At 38.4% G+C, this 17,596-nt stretch overlaps 1 protein-coding gene across 1 annotated transcript in view; it reads right to left on the bottom strand.

Moving 5' to 3' along the window:
• Positions 1 to 16,681, bottom strand: part of CPED1 (cadherin-like and PC-esterase domain containing 1) — a 429,690-nt gene extending 413,009 nt beyond the window's left edge. The window contains exon 1 of the mRNA XM_006859362.1: positions 16,448 to 16,681. Within this exon, the coding sequence (XP_006859424.1) occupies positions 16,448 to 16,681 (234 nt within the window). The remainder of the gene's footprint in view (positions 1 to 16,447) is intronic.
• Positions 16,682 to 17,596: the final 915 nt, after the last annotated feature.

Here is a 17,596-nt window from a genome sequence, read left to right as displayed (position 1 = left end):
ACTGAGAGCTTCTAAGTGGCCATTGTTTTGCTGCTATTGCTGCTGTTAGATGCCTTCAAGTATGCTCCCCGTCACAGCAGCCCTATGCAAAACAGAATGGAAATGCTGGGTCTTATGTCATCCTCACAATCACTGTTATGGTGAGCCCATTGCTACAGCCACTGTGTCAATCTACCTCCCTGAGGGTCTCTGACCCTCTGCTTTGGTATCATTCTTCAGGGACTGGATACAGCTGACAAAATGCCCAAAGGACAAGGGCCAACGTTTTGCCATCCTGTCTTCTAAGGAGCATTCTGTCTGTAGTTTTTCTGTTGTTTGCTTTTTGTTTTTTTTCAGCGGAAAAGGGTTTTATTGCCAACGGAGCAGTGGTGGGACTAAAGTCCCAAAAGAACCAAGCTCCTCTGTCTATAGTTTTTACAAGACAGATTTGTTAGTTCTTCTGGCATTTCATGGAGGAATTTTGTTTCAATATTTTTCTCCAACACCATAGTTCAAATGCTTTGGTTCTTTCTCTGGTCTTCCTTATTCATTGTCCAACTTTCACATGCACATGAGATGATTATAGATACCATGGCTTGGGTAGACACATCTTTATTCCTCAAAATAACATCTTTGCTATTGAACACTTTAAAGAGGTCTTTTGCAGCAGATTTATTTAATGCAATACATCTTTTGATTTCTTGACTGCTGCTTCCATGAGTGTTGATTGTGGAGTCAAGCAAAACGAAGTCTTTGGCAACTTCAATCTTTTCTCCATTTACCATGCATGAAGCTATTTATTGATCCAGTTGTTAGGATTTTGTTTGTTTGTTTGTTTTCTTCACATTGAATTGCAATCCATACTGAAGTCTTTGATCTTCATCAGTATTTCAAGACCTCTTTGCATTCTGATAGCAAGGTTCTGCCATCTGCATTTTGCAAGCTGTTAATGAATCTTCCTCCAATTCTGATACCACGTTCTTCTTCATATAATCCAGCTCTTGGGTTATTTGCTCAGCATACAGACTGAATAAGTATGGTGAACATTTACAACTCTGATTCACACCTGATTTTAAACCATTCCGTATACCCTTTTTCTGTCCAAACCACTGCCTCTTGGTCTATATACATGTTCCTCATGACTACAATTAAGTGTTCTGGAATACCCATTCTTCACAATGTTAGCCATAGTTTGTTATGATCCACAGAGTAATATACTTTGCATGATAAGTAAAACACAAGCAAACATCTTTCTGGTATTCTCTGCTTTCAACGAAGATCCATCTAATGTAAGCAATGATATTCCTCACTCCACGTCCTATACTGAATCTGGCTTGAATTTCTGGCAGTTCATTGCCAATGCGTTGCTGTAGATGTTTCTGAATTATCTTCAGCAAAATTTTACTTGCATGTGATATTAATGATATTTTTCAATAAGTTCCATATTTCATTGAATCACCTTTCATTAGAATGGGCACAAATATGGATCTCTTCAAATTGGTTGGCCAAATTTCTTGGCAAAGATAAGTGAATGCCTCCAGCACTGCACCAGTTTGTTGAGACATTTCTGTTTGTATTCCATCAATTCCTAGAGAGTTGCTTGTGGCCAATGCTTTCAGTGCAGTTTGGACTTCTTCCTTCAACACCATGATATGCTAGCTCTTAAAATGGTTGAACATCGACCAATTCTTTTTGGTACAGAGACTTTGTGTATTCCTTCCATCTTCTTTTAATGCATTCTGAATATTTTGCCTGAAGAATCCATCAGCATTGCAACCCTGGTTTAATTTTTTTTTCTTCAGTTCTTTCACCTTGAGAAATGCTGAATGTGTTCTTCCCTTTTGATTTTCTAACTCCAGGACTTTGCGTATTTCATTACAATATCTGACTTTGTCTTCTTGAGCTGCCCTTTGACATTTTCTATTCAGTTCTTTTACTTCATCATTCCTTCCAGTCATTTTAGCTTTTCTGCATTCAAGAGCAAGTTTCAGAGTCTATTCTGACATTCATTTTGGTCTTTTCTTTCTTTCCTGTTGTTTTTTAAATTATTTATTTTAGCTTTTTATTGTGAATTGAGTGATAGTTTACAAAGCAGGTTATCAGTTTTACATTCAGCAAGTCATACACTTTGCTTCATTACAATGATGGCAATCCCTTCCATGTGCCATAACTGTGTTTAACTCTATTCACTAATGCTCTATTGCATTTCCCTGTGTCTCCTTCATCTTGCCTCTGCTAACTTCCCTCTTATTGTATATTACCTGCCCTGTCACCCATGTTTACATGTGACTACATTATAGCCCATGAAGAGTTTTGCCTCCCATCCTCTGTAACCACCATAGATAGTTTCTTTTATTAAAAAAACTCTTTCTTAATTTTTTACATTGGTCTCAACAATATTTGTCCTTATGTGATTGACAAATTACACTCATCATAATGTCCTCCAGATTCATACATGCTGTGAGATGGTTCACAGTGTCACTGTTTTTCTTCAGCGTTCCATAGTATTCCATTGTGTGTATGTGCCAGAGTTTGTTTCACCATTCTTCTGTTGATGGGCATGTAGACTGTCTCCATCTTTTCTATGTGTCCCTTGTAGACAGCATGTGGAAGGATTCTGTTTTCTTATCCATTCTGCTCTCTCTGTCTCTTGACTGGTGTATTTAATCCATTTACGTTCAATGTAATCATCAATAGGTATAATTTATTGCTGTCATTTTGTTGCATGTGTTTTTGTGATGCTGCTGGCTTCTTTGCTACACACAATTTTCTGTTCCGAGTTCATTTTGTTTGTGGCTTTCCTTTTCATTTCTGTTGTGTTAATGTTTACTAAATCTTCCAAGTTACCCTCTTTTTAAAAAATTTGATGTTCAGGTTTATTAATTTTCAGGGTAAATTACAGGTTATCGTGTAGTTTATTAATTTTTCTCCCTATTTAAAACAATTATTTTATCTTGAAATCTATTTGATTTCCCTTTATCTATACTATTCCCTGTTTTTGCTTTGTGGTTGACTTCATTATAAATTGGTATCTCTGGTTCCCTATTTTCAGTCTTGTAGGTTTGTTTTACTGTGGTGGTTGGTGGTTATGTGCCGTGGAATCAGTTGTGACTCATAGTGACCCTGTACAGGGTTTCCGAGGCTGTAAATCTTTACAGGAGCAGAAAACCTTATCTTTCTCCCGTGGAACAGCTGGTAGTTTTGAACTGCTCAAGTTAAGGTTCGCAGCCTGACTCGTAACCACTATGCAACTAGAACACCTGCATTAACCCATAGTGCCACTTTAATATTGCAATTAGAGGTTTGAAGTTTTTCCTCAGTTTTTCAATTAGAAATGCTGAGTGTGTTCTTCCCTTTAGGTTTTCTAATGCCAGATATTTGCACATTTAATTATAATATCTCACTTTGTTGTCTAGAAATGCCCATTTAAATTTTCTTTTCAGCTCTTGTACCTCCTCATTTCTTCATTTGTTTTAGCATCTCTATGCTGGAGAGTAAGTTTCAGAGTCTTTTCTGACAACCATTTTGGTCTTTTCCTTCTTAATGATCTTTGGCTTTCTTCCTGTATGATGTTCTTGATGCCATTGCACAACTCTTCTGGTCTTCGGTCATTAGTGTCTAATGTATCAGATCTGTTCTTTAGATGATGTCTAAATTCAGATGGGATATGTTCAAGGTCATATTTTGGCTCTTGTGGTCTTATTTTCATTTTCTTAAGCATCAGCCTGAATGTGCCGATGAGCAATTGATGGTTTATTCCGCAGTCTGCCCCTGGCCTTGTTTGGGCTGATGGTATGGAGTGTTCCACCATCTCTTTCCACAGGTGTAGTCAATTTAACTTCTGTGTATTCCATCTGGAGAGGTCCATGTGTATAGTCATCTTTAATGTTGTTTTAAAAAGTATTTGCAATGAAGAACTCATTGGTCTTTTTCAAAATTCTATCATGCCATTGTTGCTATCAGCAAGGCTTTATTTTCCAACTACTGATCCTTCCTCTTCATTTCCCACATTTGCATTCCAATTGCCAACACATAGGTTGGAATTCCATTATTTTTCACTAAATCCATTGTTGTTGTTAAGTACCTTCGAGTTGGTTCCGAGTCATAGCAACTGTATATAGTTTCCAAGGAGTGGCTGGTGAGCTTGAACTGCCAACCTTGCAGTTCAAACCGACTTTGCAGTCCAGTGCATTAACTCACAGCACTACACCAGGACTCCTATAAACCTAGCTGCTGTAAAAACTGTAAGAACTATTTATTTTAGACCACCAGCAGTGTTAGGATTTTTAAATTTATGTAAAAGAAGGGAAAAAGATTTTTGCAAAAAGCTGATTCTTGTTCTTCTACACTAAGAAATCAATTTTAAAATAACTGCAAAGATATACTGTTGTCAGCTAAAATCCATCCCTGACCAAAGTTCTATGATTCCACTAATTTTGAAGCTTTTGAACAATGTACTCTGAAACAAAAATACTTTAACTCATAAAATTAATTGCATAAGCAAAATTTAGTAAATAGGACTCCAAAGACATTTTATTCAATTCACATTTATTGTTGCTGTTGTTGTTAACTACCATCAAGTCAGTTCGGATTCATAGCAATCTTGTATAGGGTTATGAGGAATGTCTAGTGGGTTTGAACTGCCAGCATTGTGGTTAGTAGTCCAGTGCTTATCCTATAGTACCACTTGCTATATTCTGGGCACTGTATTATACGCTAAAAAAAAATGTTATTGTTGTTATGTGCTGTGGAGTCAGTTCTGACTCATAGCAACTCTCATCTTTCTCCCATGGAACAGCTGGTAGTTTTAAACTGCTGACCATGAGATTAGCAGCCTGATTTGTAACTGCCTAAAAGAGCTGCACATTTATTAAAAGCGTAGGAAGCATGCAGCAAAAATACCTTGACTAATTTAACTGGTCTAGAGAGTTCTGATATGATGCTGTGGGGTAAAGAACTGGATTGTAAGATTGGTTTGAACCATAAGGTCTGTGGTTAAAACTCACTAGTTGCTCCTTGTAAACCCTATACAGGGTTGCTAGTTGTTGGAACTGACTCTGCAGCACTTAACAACAAGAAGAATGGAGTCCATTAATGGACTTAAAGAATTGAAGGAAACAGTTCTGTAGGAGTGCCTCTGAATGCAGAGTTGGGAGCCATTGTAGGCAAAGGGAACTGTATGTGCATAAACATGAGGCACAAAATTGTGTGAAAAGTTAAGGAGATAAATGACCTACTTCAGTGTAGGGGGGATTGGGGGAATAATAGAAGATGAAAGTAGAGCATAGATAAAAAAGACATATCATTAGGCTTACGGGTAAAAGGAATGATAAAAGGGTATTACGATTTGAAGTTCCATGATCCAACTTACATTTTAAACAGGTAAATCTGGAGATGGATTGGCTGGACAAGACTCTAGAAACAAAAAATATTATCACTTCTCAGTTAGAGGTGATGTGATACCCATTCTCGCTAGTATCAGTGGCAGTGGGAAGAGAAAGAAAACATTAGACACAAGAAATATTGTGAAATAGAATCAATTGGGTTTGGTGACGGAAGAAGCAGTCAAGATGACATGAGGACAAGTTGAGAAAACTGAAGCAATTTGGGAGAAAAGTTACTTTTCCCAAAGTCTCATAGCTCATAAAAAAAGGTGCTGAAATTTGAGCCCAGACATGCTGACTCTGGAGTGCATACATGTAACTTTTATGCTAGAACGCCTCACAGAGTTGATTCAAACCACTAAAATGGGAAACAACACAACAGAAGAAGAATATTTTATGAGATATATGATTAGTTTGTTTTATCAAATTTAGTTTAAGATGTTCATGGAATATACCCAGAGGAAAATCACTGCATATGCAATATAAGTCACAAAGGATAGTGTGTGCTGAGGTCACCAGACTTGGTTGTTATTGAGTGTAGTTGTTGTTATTAAGTGCCATTGAGTTGGTTCTGACCCATAGTGACCCTGTATAGGGTTTCCAAGATGTGGCTGGTGAGCTGAACCACCAACTTTGTGGTTCAAACTGACTTTGCAGTCCAGCGCATTAACTTACAGTGCCACAGAGATATGTAAAATCATGAAAGTGGGCCCCGTAGTACAGAAAGACACATTACAGTTGGAAGGGAATAGGAGTAGGCAGAGGAAGAGCAATCAGTAAAAGAAATTGAAAAGGAAACTTCAGGAGGGTAGGGGCAGAATCAGCAAGTACTGGTGTCACGGAAACCAAGAGTATAGAGAGATTTGAGAAAGAGGCTATGGTCATTGACATCTAATTCTGTGAGAGGTCATGTAAAATAAAACTTGAAAAGTGCCCATTGATTTGGCAATTAGAGGTTAACAGAAATCTTTTGAGAGCTCTTTCAGTGAAGTGGTGAAAAAGAAGTCAAATACACTGAGTTTTAGAATTTGAATACAAGAATAAGAAAGAAGGGAAGTAACCAAAAAGGCACACGAGTGTGAGGAGATGCAATTTTGTAAGTTTCAGAATGTTTTGAGTGATTGTGCAGATATTTAGAGGTGTTGACTTTTTATTAACTTTGCATATTGTGAGTGAAGAGATACCAGGTGGAGGAAAATTATAGTGATTTGGGGGCTTAGCTCGCGGTTACATATAGAGTCAAAGTGAGATTTAAGGCTAGAAAAGGTATGTTGAGACCTTTTGGTAAGGAGAAAATTTGTACTCTGTTTACTAGGCCCCCCATTAAAATTACTGAAGGCTCTGAGCAGCGATATCATGGGAGATGTGCAAAGATGAAATGGAATGTGGAGGCAAATGGAGGGGTAACTATTTAGACTACTGAAATCATCTAGTTGTGTGACAATGAAGACAACATTGAGATAGTGATGGAGATGCTCAGATGTTGCAATGTAACTAGCTGTTGGTTGGCTTTCATTGAGCAATTCAGGAAAATCCCATTTTACTCCAGTCATAAAGACTTTGATGGCAACTGGTGAGATGATATTTACTAAAAATTACTCAGTGTAATAAAGGACCAAATGTGAATTAAGGCCTCAGACAGAAATCTGAAGTTAGAGCCAGAAAAGGAACATCATGTCTAAATGAGAATATAAAGCTCAAAGAAGAAACCTAGGTACGTACCAGGGCCAGTGACATGTAGGACAGACTGGAAAGCAACTCCAAGTCACATGGAGATAAATGTTCAGAATAAGGGCTATGAACAAGGCAAGAATGTTGTGACCTTTCTAATTTGGTGCTGACCATGTGACTCAATGGCAAGTCTGAGGATATGGTAAGAATTCAAGCCAGACAAATTTGGTGAGGGGTGAGGACAGAGAAGGAACAAGAAATTTCAAAGATAATCCTAAAGTTTGAAATTTACTTATCCAGGACAGTGTAGATAGGGGATATGTATTCATGGAAATAAGAACATCAAGGAGTTAATTAATGCTTTGAAGCATGAAGATATAAAGATAATTTGAATTTTTATAGTTTTTGGTGCTGTTCAAGAACAAATAGCCGCATTGAGGATGAAAGTCTGAGGGTGCAAGAATAAAATCCATGCCAGCAATACAGATTATTGGTTATCTGTACAAAGGTGGAAATTAACAATATGCAAAGCTAATAAAATCACTAAGGAAGAGAATAAGACTAGACTTTTAAAAGTTCAGTGAAGTTAGGAGATGTCTACCTTTATCTTTGGAGAAGTAAATGTACCCTGAAAGAAGAGCAAGAGCTAATTAGAGAGATCAGAGAAAAACGCATTTGTGTCATGGAAATCAAAAGGGACATTTCAAGAAATAATTGTTGCCCAATATTGTAAAGTACTTCAAAGAAGAAAGATGTAGATTGAAAAAATATTTTGGATTGGGTAATTCAGAGGTCACGGAGAGAGTTTTTACTTAAAATTCTTCAAGGGTTCACTGTTGCCTTCAGGACAGAATCCAGATTCATCATGCCCATATTTCTAACATCTGCATCGGCTAAAATTTCTACTTCAACAATCTGACTTCTGATCTCTTCAACACACTGGATCTATTTGCCTTCCAGGCATCTCTCTCTTTCTGTCTTTCTGTCTCTCTCTCATACACACACACACATATACACACACACACACAAAAAAAAGAAATGCTGTAAATTCTCCACATGTGTCAGACTGTTTTGCTTTGTTGCATACATAAGTTTTTCTGCTTGCAAAACCCTTTTCTTCCTCGACCATCTCTAGAACCTTTGCACTTTTCAAAATGTTACCTTATATTGGCTTACCAATTTTCTAGACTTAAATACATTTCCTGATCCATCTCTCATTGGCTTTTATTTCTGTGCCTTCAGTATCTAGTACAGTGGCTGGAATATGTAATTTGCTAAATAACTATTTACAAAATGAATGAAAAAAAAAAAAAAAGAAAAAGAAAAGGATGAAGAGGAAAAACACAAAGATTAAGAGTAATGATTTTTCTTCCAGTTGGAGAGAAGGGCTTTCAGTGAAATCATTACAAACTTTTCAATTAAAGAAAGCGAGGCCATCTCCCAAGATTGAAAGCACTTATGGTGAATTAAGCTCGGCCGCTAACAAAAAGCTTGGTGGCTTAACCTGTGCAGTGGCTCCATGGAAAAAAGACCTGGTGATCTGCTCTGATAAAGATGGCTGCTGTTAGATGTTGATGAGTTGGTTCCAACTTACAGTAACCCAACTTACAATAGAATGAAATACTGAACAGTGCTGCGCCATCCTCATTCTCAATTGTTGTTGTATTTGAGTCCACGGTTACAGTCTCTGGGTCAATCCATCTTGTTGAGGGGGTCTTCCGTTTTTTCACTGAACTTCTACTTTACCAAGAATGACCCATAAAGTTCACAGCCTAAAAATCCTAGGCGGTTCCACTCTGTCATGATTGACTTGATGGCACTGAACAACACCATTATGGTTGTTATTGTTAAGTGCCGGCGAGTCGGTTCTGACCACAATGGTAGACACTAGATAATAATTCTCTAGTGGGCATTACACTGGTTATTGCTATGATCATAAAACTACTGCTTCCCAGCTCTGCCACAACAGATGTGGGAGCTAATGTGCACAGTAGTAATTGACAAGGAGACACAGACTCACCTGGGCAGGGCTACACTACCTGGAAGTGGAGTAGGACAGACTCCAGCCAAAGGAAGGCAGGAGGACAAAACCAGGAGAAGAGGTTTGTGCCTTTCCTGTCTTTGTTTCCCAATGCCTGTTTTGACATACAATTTAACACAGTCTTTCTGAATGTAACTCCTAATAAAGAACCCATTTGTGTTTGCCCTCCCTTCTTCTTTATTTTATTCTTCATTGTCACTGAAATAGACTATTTCAGTAGTTTAGAAACCCCTCCATCTACCTCCACATTCCAAGTCATCTATGTACATCTCCCAAAATATCTTTGCTCAAAAACCTTGAGTAGTTTTAATGCGGCGCTTACTAAATGAGTACAAATCACTCCCTTACCAGTATGTCTCAGCACACCTTTCTAGCCTTAAATCTCACTCTGCCTCTATATGTAACCAACTAACCAGCCACCCAATTAATGTCTTTAATGTGAGAAACAACTCTTGTGGGTGTGGTCCATCTTCAGGAATTCTTGAGATTGCTAGGCCAGGCCATCAGATCGTTGATTTACATACAGGGAGGGATCAGTAACCTGTCTGTTCTAGAACTGGGAAATTTAAATAAGAATACAGCCATTAAGACAATGGGCAAGCCATTTTGGCTGCTCTGGGCAGAGGGAAATGGGATGTGCCATAGAATTGTATATGGGGAATATGGGGAACTGGAACTGGGGGAGGGGCTTTTTGGAGACAAGAATAAAAACCATTTGTGCTGGGCCATGTGGCATGTCTGCCCGTGTCTACTGGGTTGAGCGCCCGATTTTGCAAAATCGAACAAAGAAAACCTCACTCTTGCTAAAATGAGTACAGATTGGATTAGTTGAGCATTTGTCAGTATAGACAACGTTTCTCACAGTATCCTCCATGGTATGCCTTTTATTTTCTTTTTTTCAATTTTTATTGTGAACTGAGTAATCGTTTACACCAACGTTTCATTGCAATGCTTACAATTTCCTCCGTGCGTCATCATTCAACAGTATGTGCCTCCAGTCCCTCTGTTTTTTTGTTATATTGTTGTTGTTGTTGTTTTTTGGGGGGGGGGGATTTACACAGAAACACTCAGGGATATATAATAATTTAAACAACATGTTACGCCTTTTAACTACTTCACTTATTTCTTGATCACATCTTCAAATTCTATGTATTTCTCAACCATCTGACTTCCATATCACCACTCCACTGAAGAGCTCTCAAAAAGATCCCTGTTAACCTCTAATTGGCAAACCAATTGATACTTTTAAATTCTTATTTTATCTGACCTCTCACAGAATTAGACATCTTAGATCCCTAGGATGGCCCCACCATTGACGTCTTAGTATACAAGTGTCTTAGGCTCTGTTTCTACAAAACCTTGGATAAACAAATTATTTTTCATAATTGCTTTCAAATCTTAAATACATTATTAGAAACACAGATAAAATTAATGAACACCAAGTTTTCACAAACACATTCATTTATTCCTGTTGGGCTTTGGTTGGATCCTAGAGCAGCAAAAAGAGATGGAAAAAGAAACCACAAGCCTCAGTCAGAGAAATAGTAGTTCTCACTGTGGAACATCATCAGGAGATAATCAGAAACACATGGCTGTGGGGATCTATTATTTATTCCGCAAATAGCACTGTTTCCATGAAAGAACATAGACTAAGGAAATTTTCTTCCATTCTGTTTATAATTTAATGTGCTTCCTGTGTTATGTAATATTCAAGTGCTAGATTCCATGAAAATAAATAAATCTACTAAGTAACCTACAATGAATAAAATATAACAAGTTTACATATTAAATTAAAATAATTTTAAGATATGGGAAATTATCAGCCAAATTCAAAGAACTAATGTTGGGAGAAATCCAGAAGAAATGACAAAAATCCATCTGCTTAGCAAAGGCCTTTGGAAAGTTTGGAAATGGAAAAAAGGAGAATTTTGCCAGAAAGAAGGAGCTTACTTCTTTCCAAGCCATGGCATTTTTAATTACCTCACATGCATGTGAAAACTGGACAATGAGTAAGGAAGACCAAAGAAGAACTGATGCTTTTGAATTATGGTGTTGGTGAAGAATACTGAAAATGCCATGGACAACCAGAAAAACAAATATTGGAAGAAGTACAGACAGAATGTGACTTGAGAATATGTACTTTGGACATGTTCTCTCATCAGGCAACATTCCCTAGAAAAAAACATCAAGATTGGTAGAGGGTCATCAAAAAAGAAGACCCTCAAGGAGATGCATTGACGCAGTGGGTACGACAAGGGGCTCAAACATAGCGTGACTGTGAAGATGGCCCAGGAACGGGCAGTGTTCCACTCTGTTGTATGCAGGGTCACTGTAAGTTGGAACCAACTCAACAGCATTTAACAACAACTTCCTAACTCAATGGAAAATACTATACCATGATCTCAATCTGAACTGACATTGAAGCAGATCCCAATCTTAAAGGTTTAAAGAGTACAGTTACCAGCTTCAAATATTTGCTGCTACAGAACCTAATACTGGACTGATACAAAACAAAAAGTGTTCTCTTAGCAATAACTGTAATAAAAAAGACTGTTATTGTTAAGTGCCATCGAGTTGGTTCTGACTCTTAGAGACTTTGAATAGGGTTTCCGAGGAGCAGCTGGTAGGTTTGAACTGCCAACCTTATAGTTCACAGTCTAGTGCTGATCCTACAGTGCCTCACCAGGAGTCTAACAAAAAAGACTGGAAGATATTTATTGTTTATTCATGACTGTATGAAAACTATGATTCAAAAAATACAATGAAAGAATGCAGTGCTTCTGGATGTTTATCCTGGCAGGTACTTTGACATACATCATGTTTTAATGTCCCCATTTAGAATCTTTAATTAAGATTTTTTTTCTTCTGTTTTAGATTTACAAATCCAGGTCCAACTGACACATCCTAGGCCTAATTTACACTTAAACTGCATGTTTAAAGTTTAAATCCACTTGCTCCTAACCACTTTGAGTGGTACTCAGAATGACTCTAGATCTGGATAACTGAAGGAAATCATGATTTCCTCCAGAAAACTGTATTATGCATACATATAGTATTTTGAAAAAAGGTCTGGATTTCATAGACATTTTATATATCCAAAGTTGCTTTAAGTTAACTTCAAAATGTATTTAAGATAAAGCAGAGTGGATTTAACTAAAAGAAAAGCTCTAGTTACGTGAATAGGAGCTCTAGTTACAAGCTGGGCTGTGAACCCTAAGGTTACCAGTTCAAATCTACCAGTCACACAATGGGAAAAAGAGGATGCTTTCTGCTCCCATAAAGACTTACACAGCCTCAGACGCCCTATACAGAGTCCCTAGAAGTCAGAACCACCTCAGTGGCACAGAACCGTCATCATCCAGTGACATGGACATTTTAGTTTATCAATAAAAGCAATAGTAAAACCCAAAACTTGTAGATAGAAACCAAGCTATATCTTTAAAATGCTTAAAAGTAATATTCTCTATCTTGCAAAAAAACATATAACATCTCATTTTAAATTAATGAGCTACAGAGTGGTTGCAGGTGGAAACTACCAGCTGTTCTGCGGGAGAAAGATGAGGCTTTCTGCTCCCATAAAGATTTACAGCCTCAGAAACCCTGTACTATGAGTCAGAAGCGACTCCACGGTACATAACAACAACATGGCGCTGTGGGTTAATGTGCAAAGCCATTTGAACTGCAACATCGGCAGTTCAAACTCAGCAGCTGCTCTTCTGAAACCCTGTACAGGGTTGCTGTATGTCAGAATCGACTCGACGGCAGTTAACAACAACAATATATTTATTTATCCTAAGGACATTTATTTTTCATTTTAGCTGTCAGGAGGAATATTTAATAACTTAAAACTGGATTACTGTTTGATTCTTCTCTGGGGAAACTATATTATAGAATGAATTAATTCATATCTGATTTTAACTAACTTCTCCATGATATCTTCTTTCTAGCTTCTTTCCTATCTCAAATAAAAATTGCCTTTAAGCCAAAGGCTGGCACAAGCTAAACTTAAAATGGAGTTATATGACCAATGTTTGGAAATTCAGTTTTCATACTCACTGGACTTCTGACATAGCCTTGTGAAGTTAGAATTTTGTTTATGATTAAAATATTTTAAGACTGAACAGTTTAGGGGAAAAATATCATGTGTTTGGCATTTTCTCATGATGAAAATTTTTAATTGATTGTTCTAGACAAGCAGCCAATAATTTTCATATGGTTTATAAGGAGAGGGAGAACTAAAGTTGCTCTTTTGGATTTTTCTGTGACAGCCTACAATAACAGTTAACATATGCCTACATTCACAAGCAAAACAAGAGTCAAGTATGGGGGTTACAATGACTTTTTTGTTGTTGTTAAGCGCCTTTGAGTAGGTTCTGACTCATTGTGACACTGTATAGGGTTTCTGAGGCTTTAAATCTTCACAGGAGCTGAAAGCCTCATCTTTCTCCCTTGTAGCGGCTGATTGTCTTGAACCATGGACCTTGAGCTTGCAGTTCAGTGACTGTGGTATGGAGGAGCCACCACACTCTCAACTAAGGCTGTAGATTAATAAATAAAACTTTTTCTTGCTTATACTTGGTTTTCTTTTACAGGGAAAAAACTGTTTTTAACAAAAATCGGAGACATTAAAAAAAGAGCAGTATCGTGTCAACTATTTTAAAGGAACATTTATCAATAGTGGAAGAAAATAAGAAGTGACTTCAACAGTCACAATTTACATCGATCTTAAATGTGATACATTCCAAAACCAGAAAAAAGGTAAATACAAGTCAATGCTTATATAAATGAACAAAAAACACTCCGTCAATTACTTTATGTTGGTGTTGTTAAGTGCCTTTGAGTCTGTTCATAGCAACTCATAGCAACCCTGTGTAGGGTTTCTGAGGAACTGCCGACCTTGCAGTTCAAACCAATTTTGTGATCAAGTGCTATTCCTACAGTGCGACACTTTATAGCATCTAAACATTGATTCACACTTCCAGTTGATGTTTCATCCAGAAGTGTTTCTAGTTAAAATACCTATATTCTCTGTCAGTAGATAGTTTGTGATCAAGAAATCTTTGGAATTATTAATAACAAAAAGCCATTCTTAAGTTTACAAATTTTCTTTGTTTTCAACTAATATTGGTTTGTATTTCAGTACATACTTATAGTTTCATGAGTTATTATTTTGAATCTACTTCTGGGGTGGCGCTGTATGCTCAGCACTGGACTGCAAACCACAAGGTCAGCAGTTCAACTCAACAGCTGCTCCACGGAAACCCTACACAGTTTGGTAGAAGTCGGAACTGACTCGAAGGCACTTAACAACAACAGTTCCGAGCCCACAGTACAATCAATGTCAGGAACCAAGTGACTGGTTTCTATTCCCCTGGATGAACCATTAGGGCTACTTGTGGCACAGTGGTTATAGTGCTCACTGTTAACAAAAGGTGGGCAGTTCAAGTCCACCAGCTGCACCAGAGGAGAAACACGTGGCAGTCTGCTTCCATAGAGACTGACAGTCTTAAAAATCATACCGGGCAGTTCTACTCTGTTCTATAGGGTTGCTATGCATTGGAGTTAACTTGATGGCAATTCATTGATTTTGGTTGAACCATGTCATAACTTACCCATATGACCTGCCTTAACATCTTATGAATATCTGTCATCTATCGTTATTGCCCATGGTTGCTATGAAATAGTAACAATAATACCTACGTTACCTATTTCATAGAATTATGAGTCTGATATAAAAAATTTTGAAGTATTTAAAATAAGATGATGGTGGATGTACCAGTAGTGATGGTAGCAGTATTGTTGTTGTTGTTAGTTCCAACTCCTAGAGACAGTACGTAGAACAGAACAGGACACCGCCTGGACCTCTGCCATCCTCACCCCATCACTGCTGTGCTTGAGCCCATGGTTGCAACCACTGTGTCTGTCTATCTAGTTAAGGATATCCTTGTTTTCTGTTGACTCTACTTTACCAAGCATGATGTCCTTCTCTAAGAACTGATCCCTCCTGATAATATGTCCAAAGTGTATAAGACAAAGTCTTCCCATCCTCCCTTCTAAGAAGTATTCTGGCTGTATGCCCTCCAAGTCAGATTTGTTTGTTCTTCTGGCAGTCCATGGTATTCTTTGCCAACACCATAATTCAGCAGGAGTGGTAGTGGTAGTATTTAAAAGGAAATTCTGCTCCAAACAATAATCAGTACCATCAGGTTTACCAAACTCAACTGTCTACGTACGCTAATTAAATTAGAATCGGGCTGTGAACCTTAAGGCCAGCAGTTAGAAATTACCAGCTGCTCCATGGGAGAAAGATGAGGCGTTCTGCTCCCATAAAGATTTGCAGCCTCAGAAACCCTGAACAGGGTCGCTATGGGTCTGAACCGACTCTACGACACTTAACAACAACAACAACATTAAAATTATTTGCTATAGCATGGAATTGACTTTACCCCCAATATTTTTGTTTTCTTTTTCCTTTAAACTGGATTGTTATATAGGTTATTGGTGGAGATTATGTGCTGCAGAGTCGGTCCCGATAGTGACCTTGTATAGGGTTTTTGAGGCTGTAACTAACTGTTTGTGGGAGCAGATCTTTCTCCCATGGGACAGCTGGTAGTTTCAAACACCTGACCTTGAGGTCAGCAGCCTGACTCATGACCACCATGCTACCAGATCTCCTTCTGCTAAGCATAAACATGGTGGTTTATTAAAACAGAAATTCTGTATGCTTTTTTAAAACCCTTGATAAGTAAGTAAGATTAGTCGTTAACTACAGCTTTACTTAACTAGAAGTTTAGAATGATCTATAGTTTCCAACTGTATAATCAAATGCAGTATGAAAATTGTTTGGAGAAACCTATTAGATTATTATCTTTAAATTATTTAGAAATAAGTATAATATATTAGAAATGTGTTCACCAATTAAAAACTGATTTAATTCATAAATAGAATGTTGGTATATCTTTGAGACTAGACTCATGTAGGCACTGATGCTGACTACTTTGAGGAAGACGACACTAGATGCTTATGAAGTTTTATCAATATTTGGTTTATGGTCCAGAACTACAAATCTTCAGTTCTCTTAGGTTCCTAACATTTTAGAAAGAATTCACATCACCCTCGCCACTTCTGAATTCATTCAGCCAAGAGGAAGTGAAATTCTAACAGAAATCAAATAATGGCCTGGACTTTCTGGAAGCAAATAGAAGAGGCCAACCTAACATGTGTCCTGCTGTCATCCTTCACTCTGGGCTGTTTATACCCTGGATCCCTTTCAGACCTCATGAAGGTTAATTTTAGTTTTATGGAAAGGACACAGAGAGGCCAACTGCTGTCTTTGCAGAAATTATCTGGGTGAAGCTTATGAGATCCTTACCTTCCTGATTGTCTGGGCATTACCAGAGGGTAGGAAGCACTGTTTGTCTGGGGAGAATCCTTTCTTGCATCTGCTTGCCTGGGTTTCCGTGGGTGTGTTTGGGGCAGCTGTGAGCTTCCTTGTCCCTCTGAGCGTCAGGGTCTGGTAGAAGAGGCAGATCGCTACCACCAAGCCCACCAAGAAGGGCCGGGGGCAAAATCGCCGGCGACAAAGGTACCCTAGGCGACAGACCATGACCAATTCAGCTTCACTTGGACCCTGTCCACGTTGCAGGAAAAATCATAGCCGCTCTTGTCTGCCAGCATGAAAAAATACAAGTCTGTCTTCTTCCACAACTTCAATCAAGTTTGCTCCATTCCCACTGAAGAACTTTCCAAAAGTTCAGGCCAAAGAATCATAGGTCCCCAGAGTCTGAGGTGGTTAACAAGAGCCGATCCATGTATGACAGTGAATGAGGAGATATAAAAAAAGACATCAAAATAAGAATAGTTGCAACTAAACCCCTAGTGTGCAGTCGGCTGCCAAACTGTGGCTTCCGGTAATGCCTTCTCTCCACAACACCTAAAACTCAGAGCGAGCGAAGGAGTCCTGCTCGCAGCTGCAGTCTTAGAGGGAAAAAAAACCCAGCACCAAACAAAGTAAGTCTGAAGTCTGAAAACCGCGTGAAGGACGCAATCGGTTAAAGCCCAAGTGCCTGGAGGCGGGCCAGGTGGCCTCAGCAGTTCCTCTCTTTTCCTCTGGATTTTCAAGCTCTGCTGTTCTGGCCCTTTAAGTTTTCTGCTTCTTGTCATTCCGCTATAAATTGCTACTTGCCTGTAAGGATTCACGGCTTTTAACATTAAAAAGGGTACGGCCCTCGGTCTGAATGGGTTTGATTACCGTTAGCATTCTGTTTATATTTGTTTTATTCCACTTCAAGTTCAAAGTTCTATGTACTTACTCAGTTTTCATTCTTTCAAGCCAGACAAAAGTTTCCATGATCCTCTAATGGATCGCAAATCAAAACCACACGGAAGGAAACACCCAGTGGTCTGAGTCCATTTCATGATGCGCACACATACAGACGGACACATACACACACACACAGCCCTCACAGGGAACAGGAGACCTGGCTTCGCAGCGCAGCCGCTCTGGCCCGGCCCGCGGGGC

The sequence above is a fragment of the Chrysochloris asiatica genome, unplaced genomic scaffold, assembly GCF_000296735.1.
Source record: "Chrysochloris asiatica unplaced genomic scaffold, ChrAsi1.0 scaffold00032, whole genome shotgun sequence".
Classification (NCBI taxonomy): Eukaryota; Metazoa; Chordata; class Mammalia; order Afrosoricida; family Chrysochloridae; genus Chrysochloris; species Chrysochloris asiatica.
The sequence above is the reverse complement of the archived record's forward strand: the minus strand, read 5'-3'. Positions and strand labels throughout refer to the sequence as shown.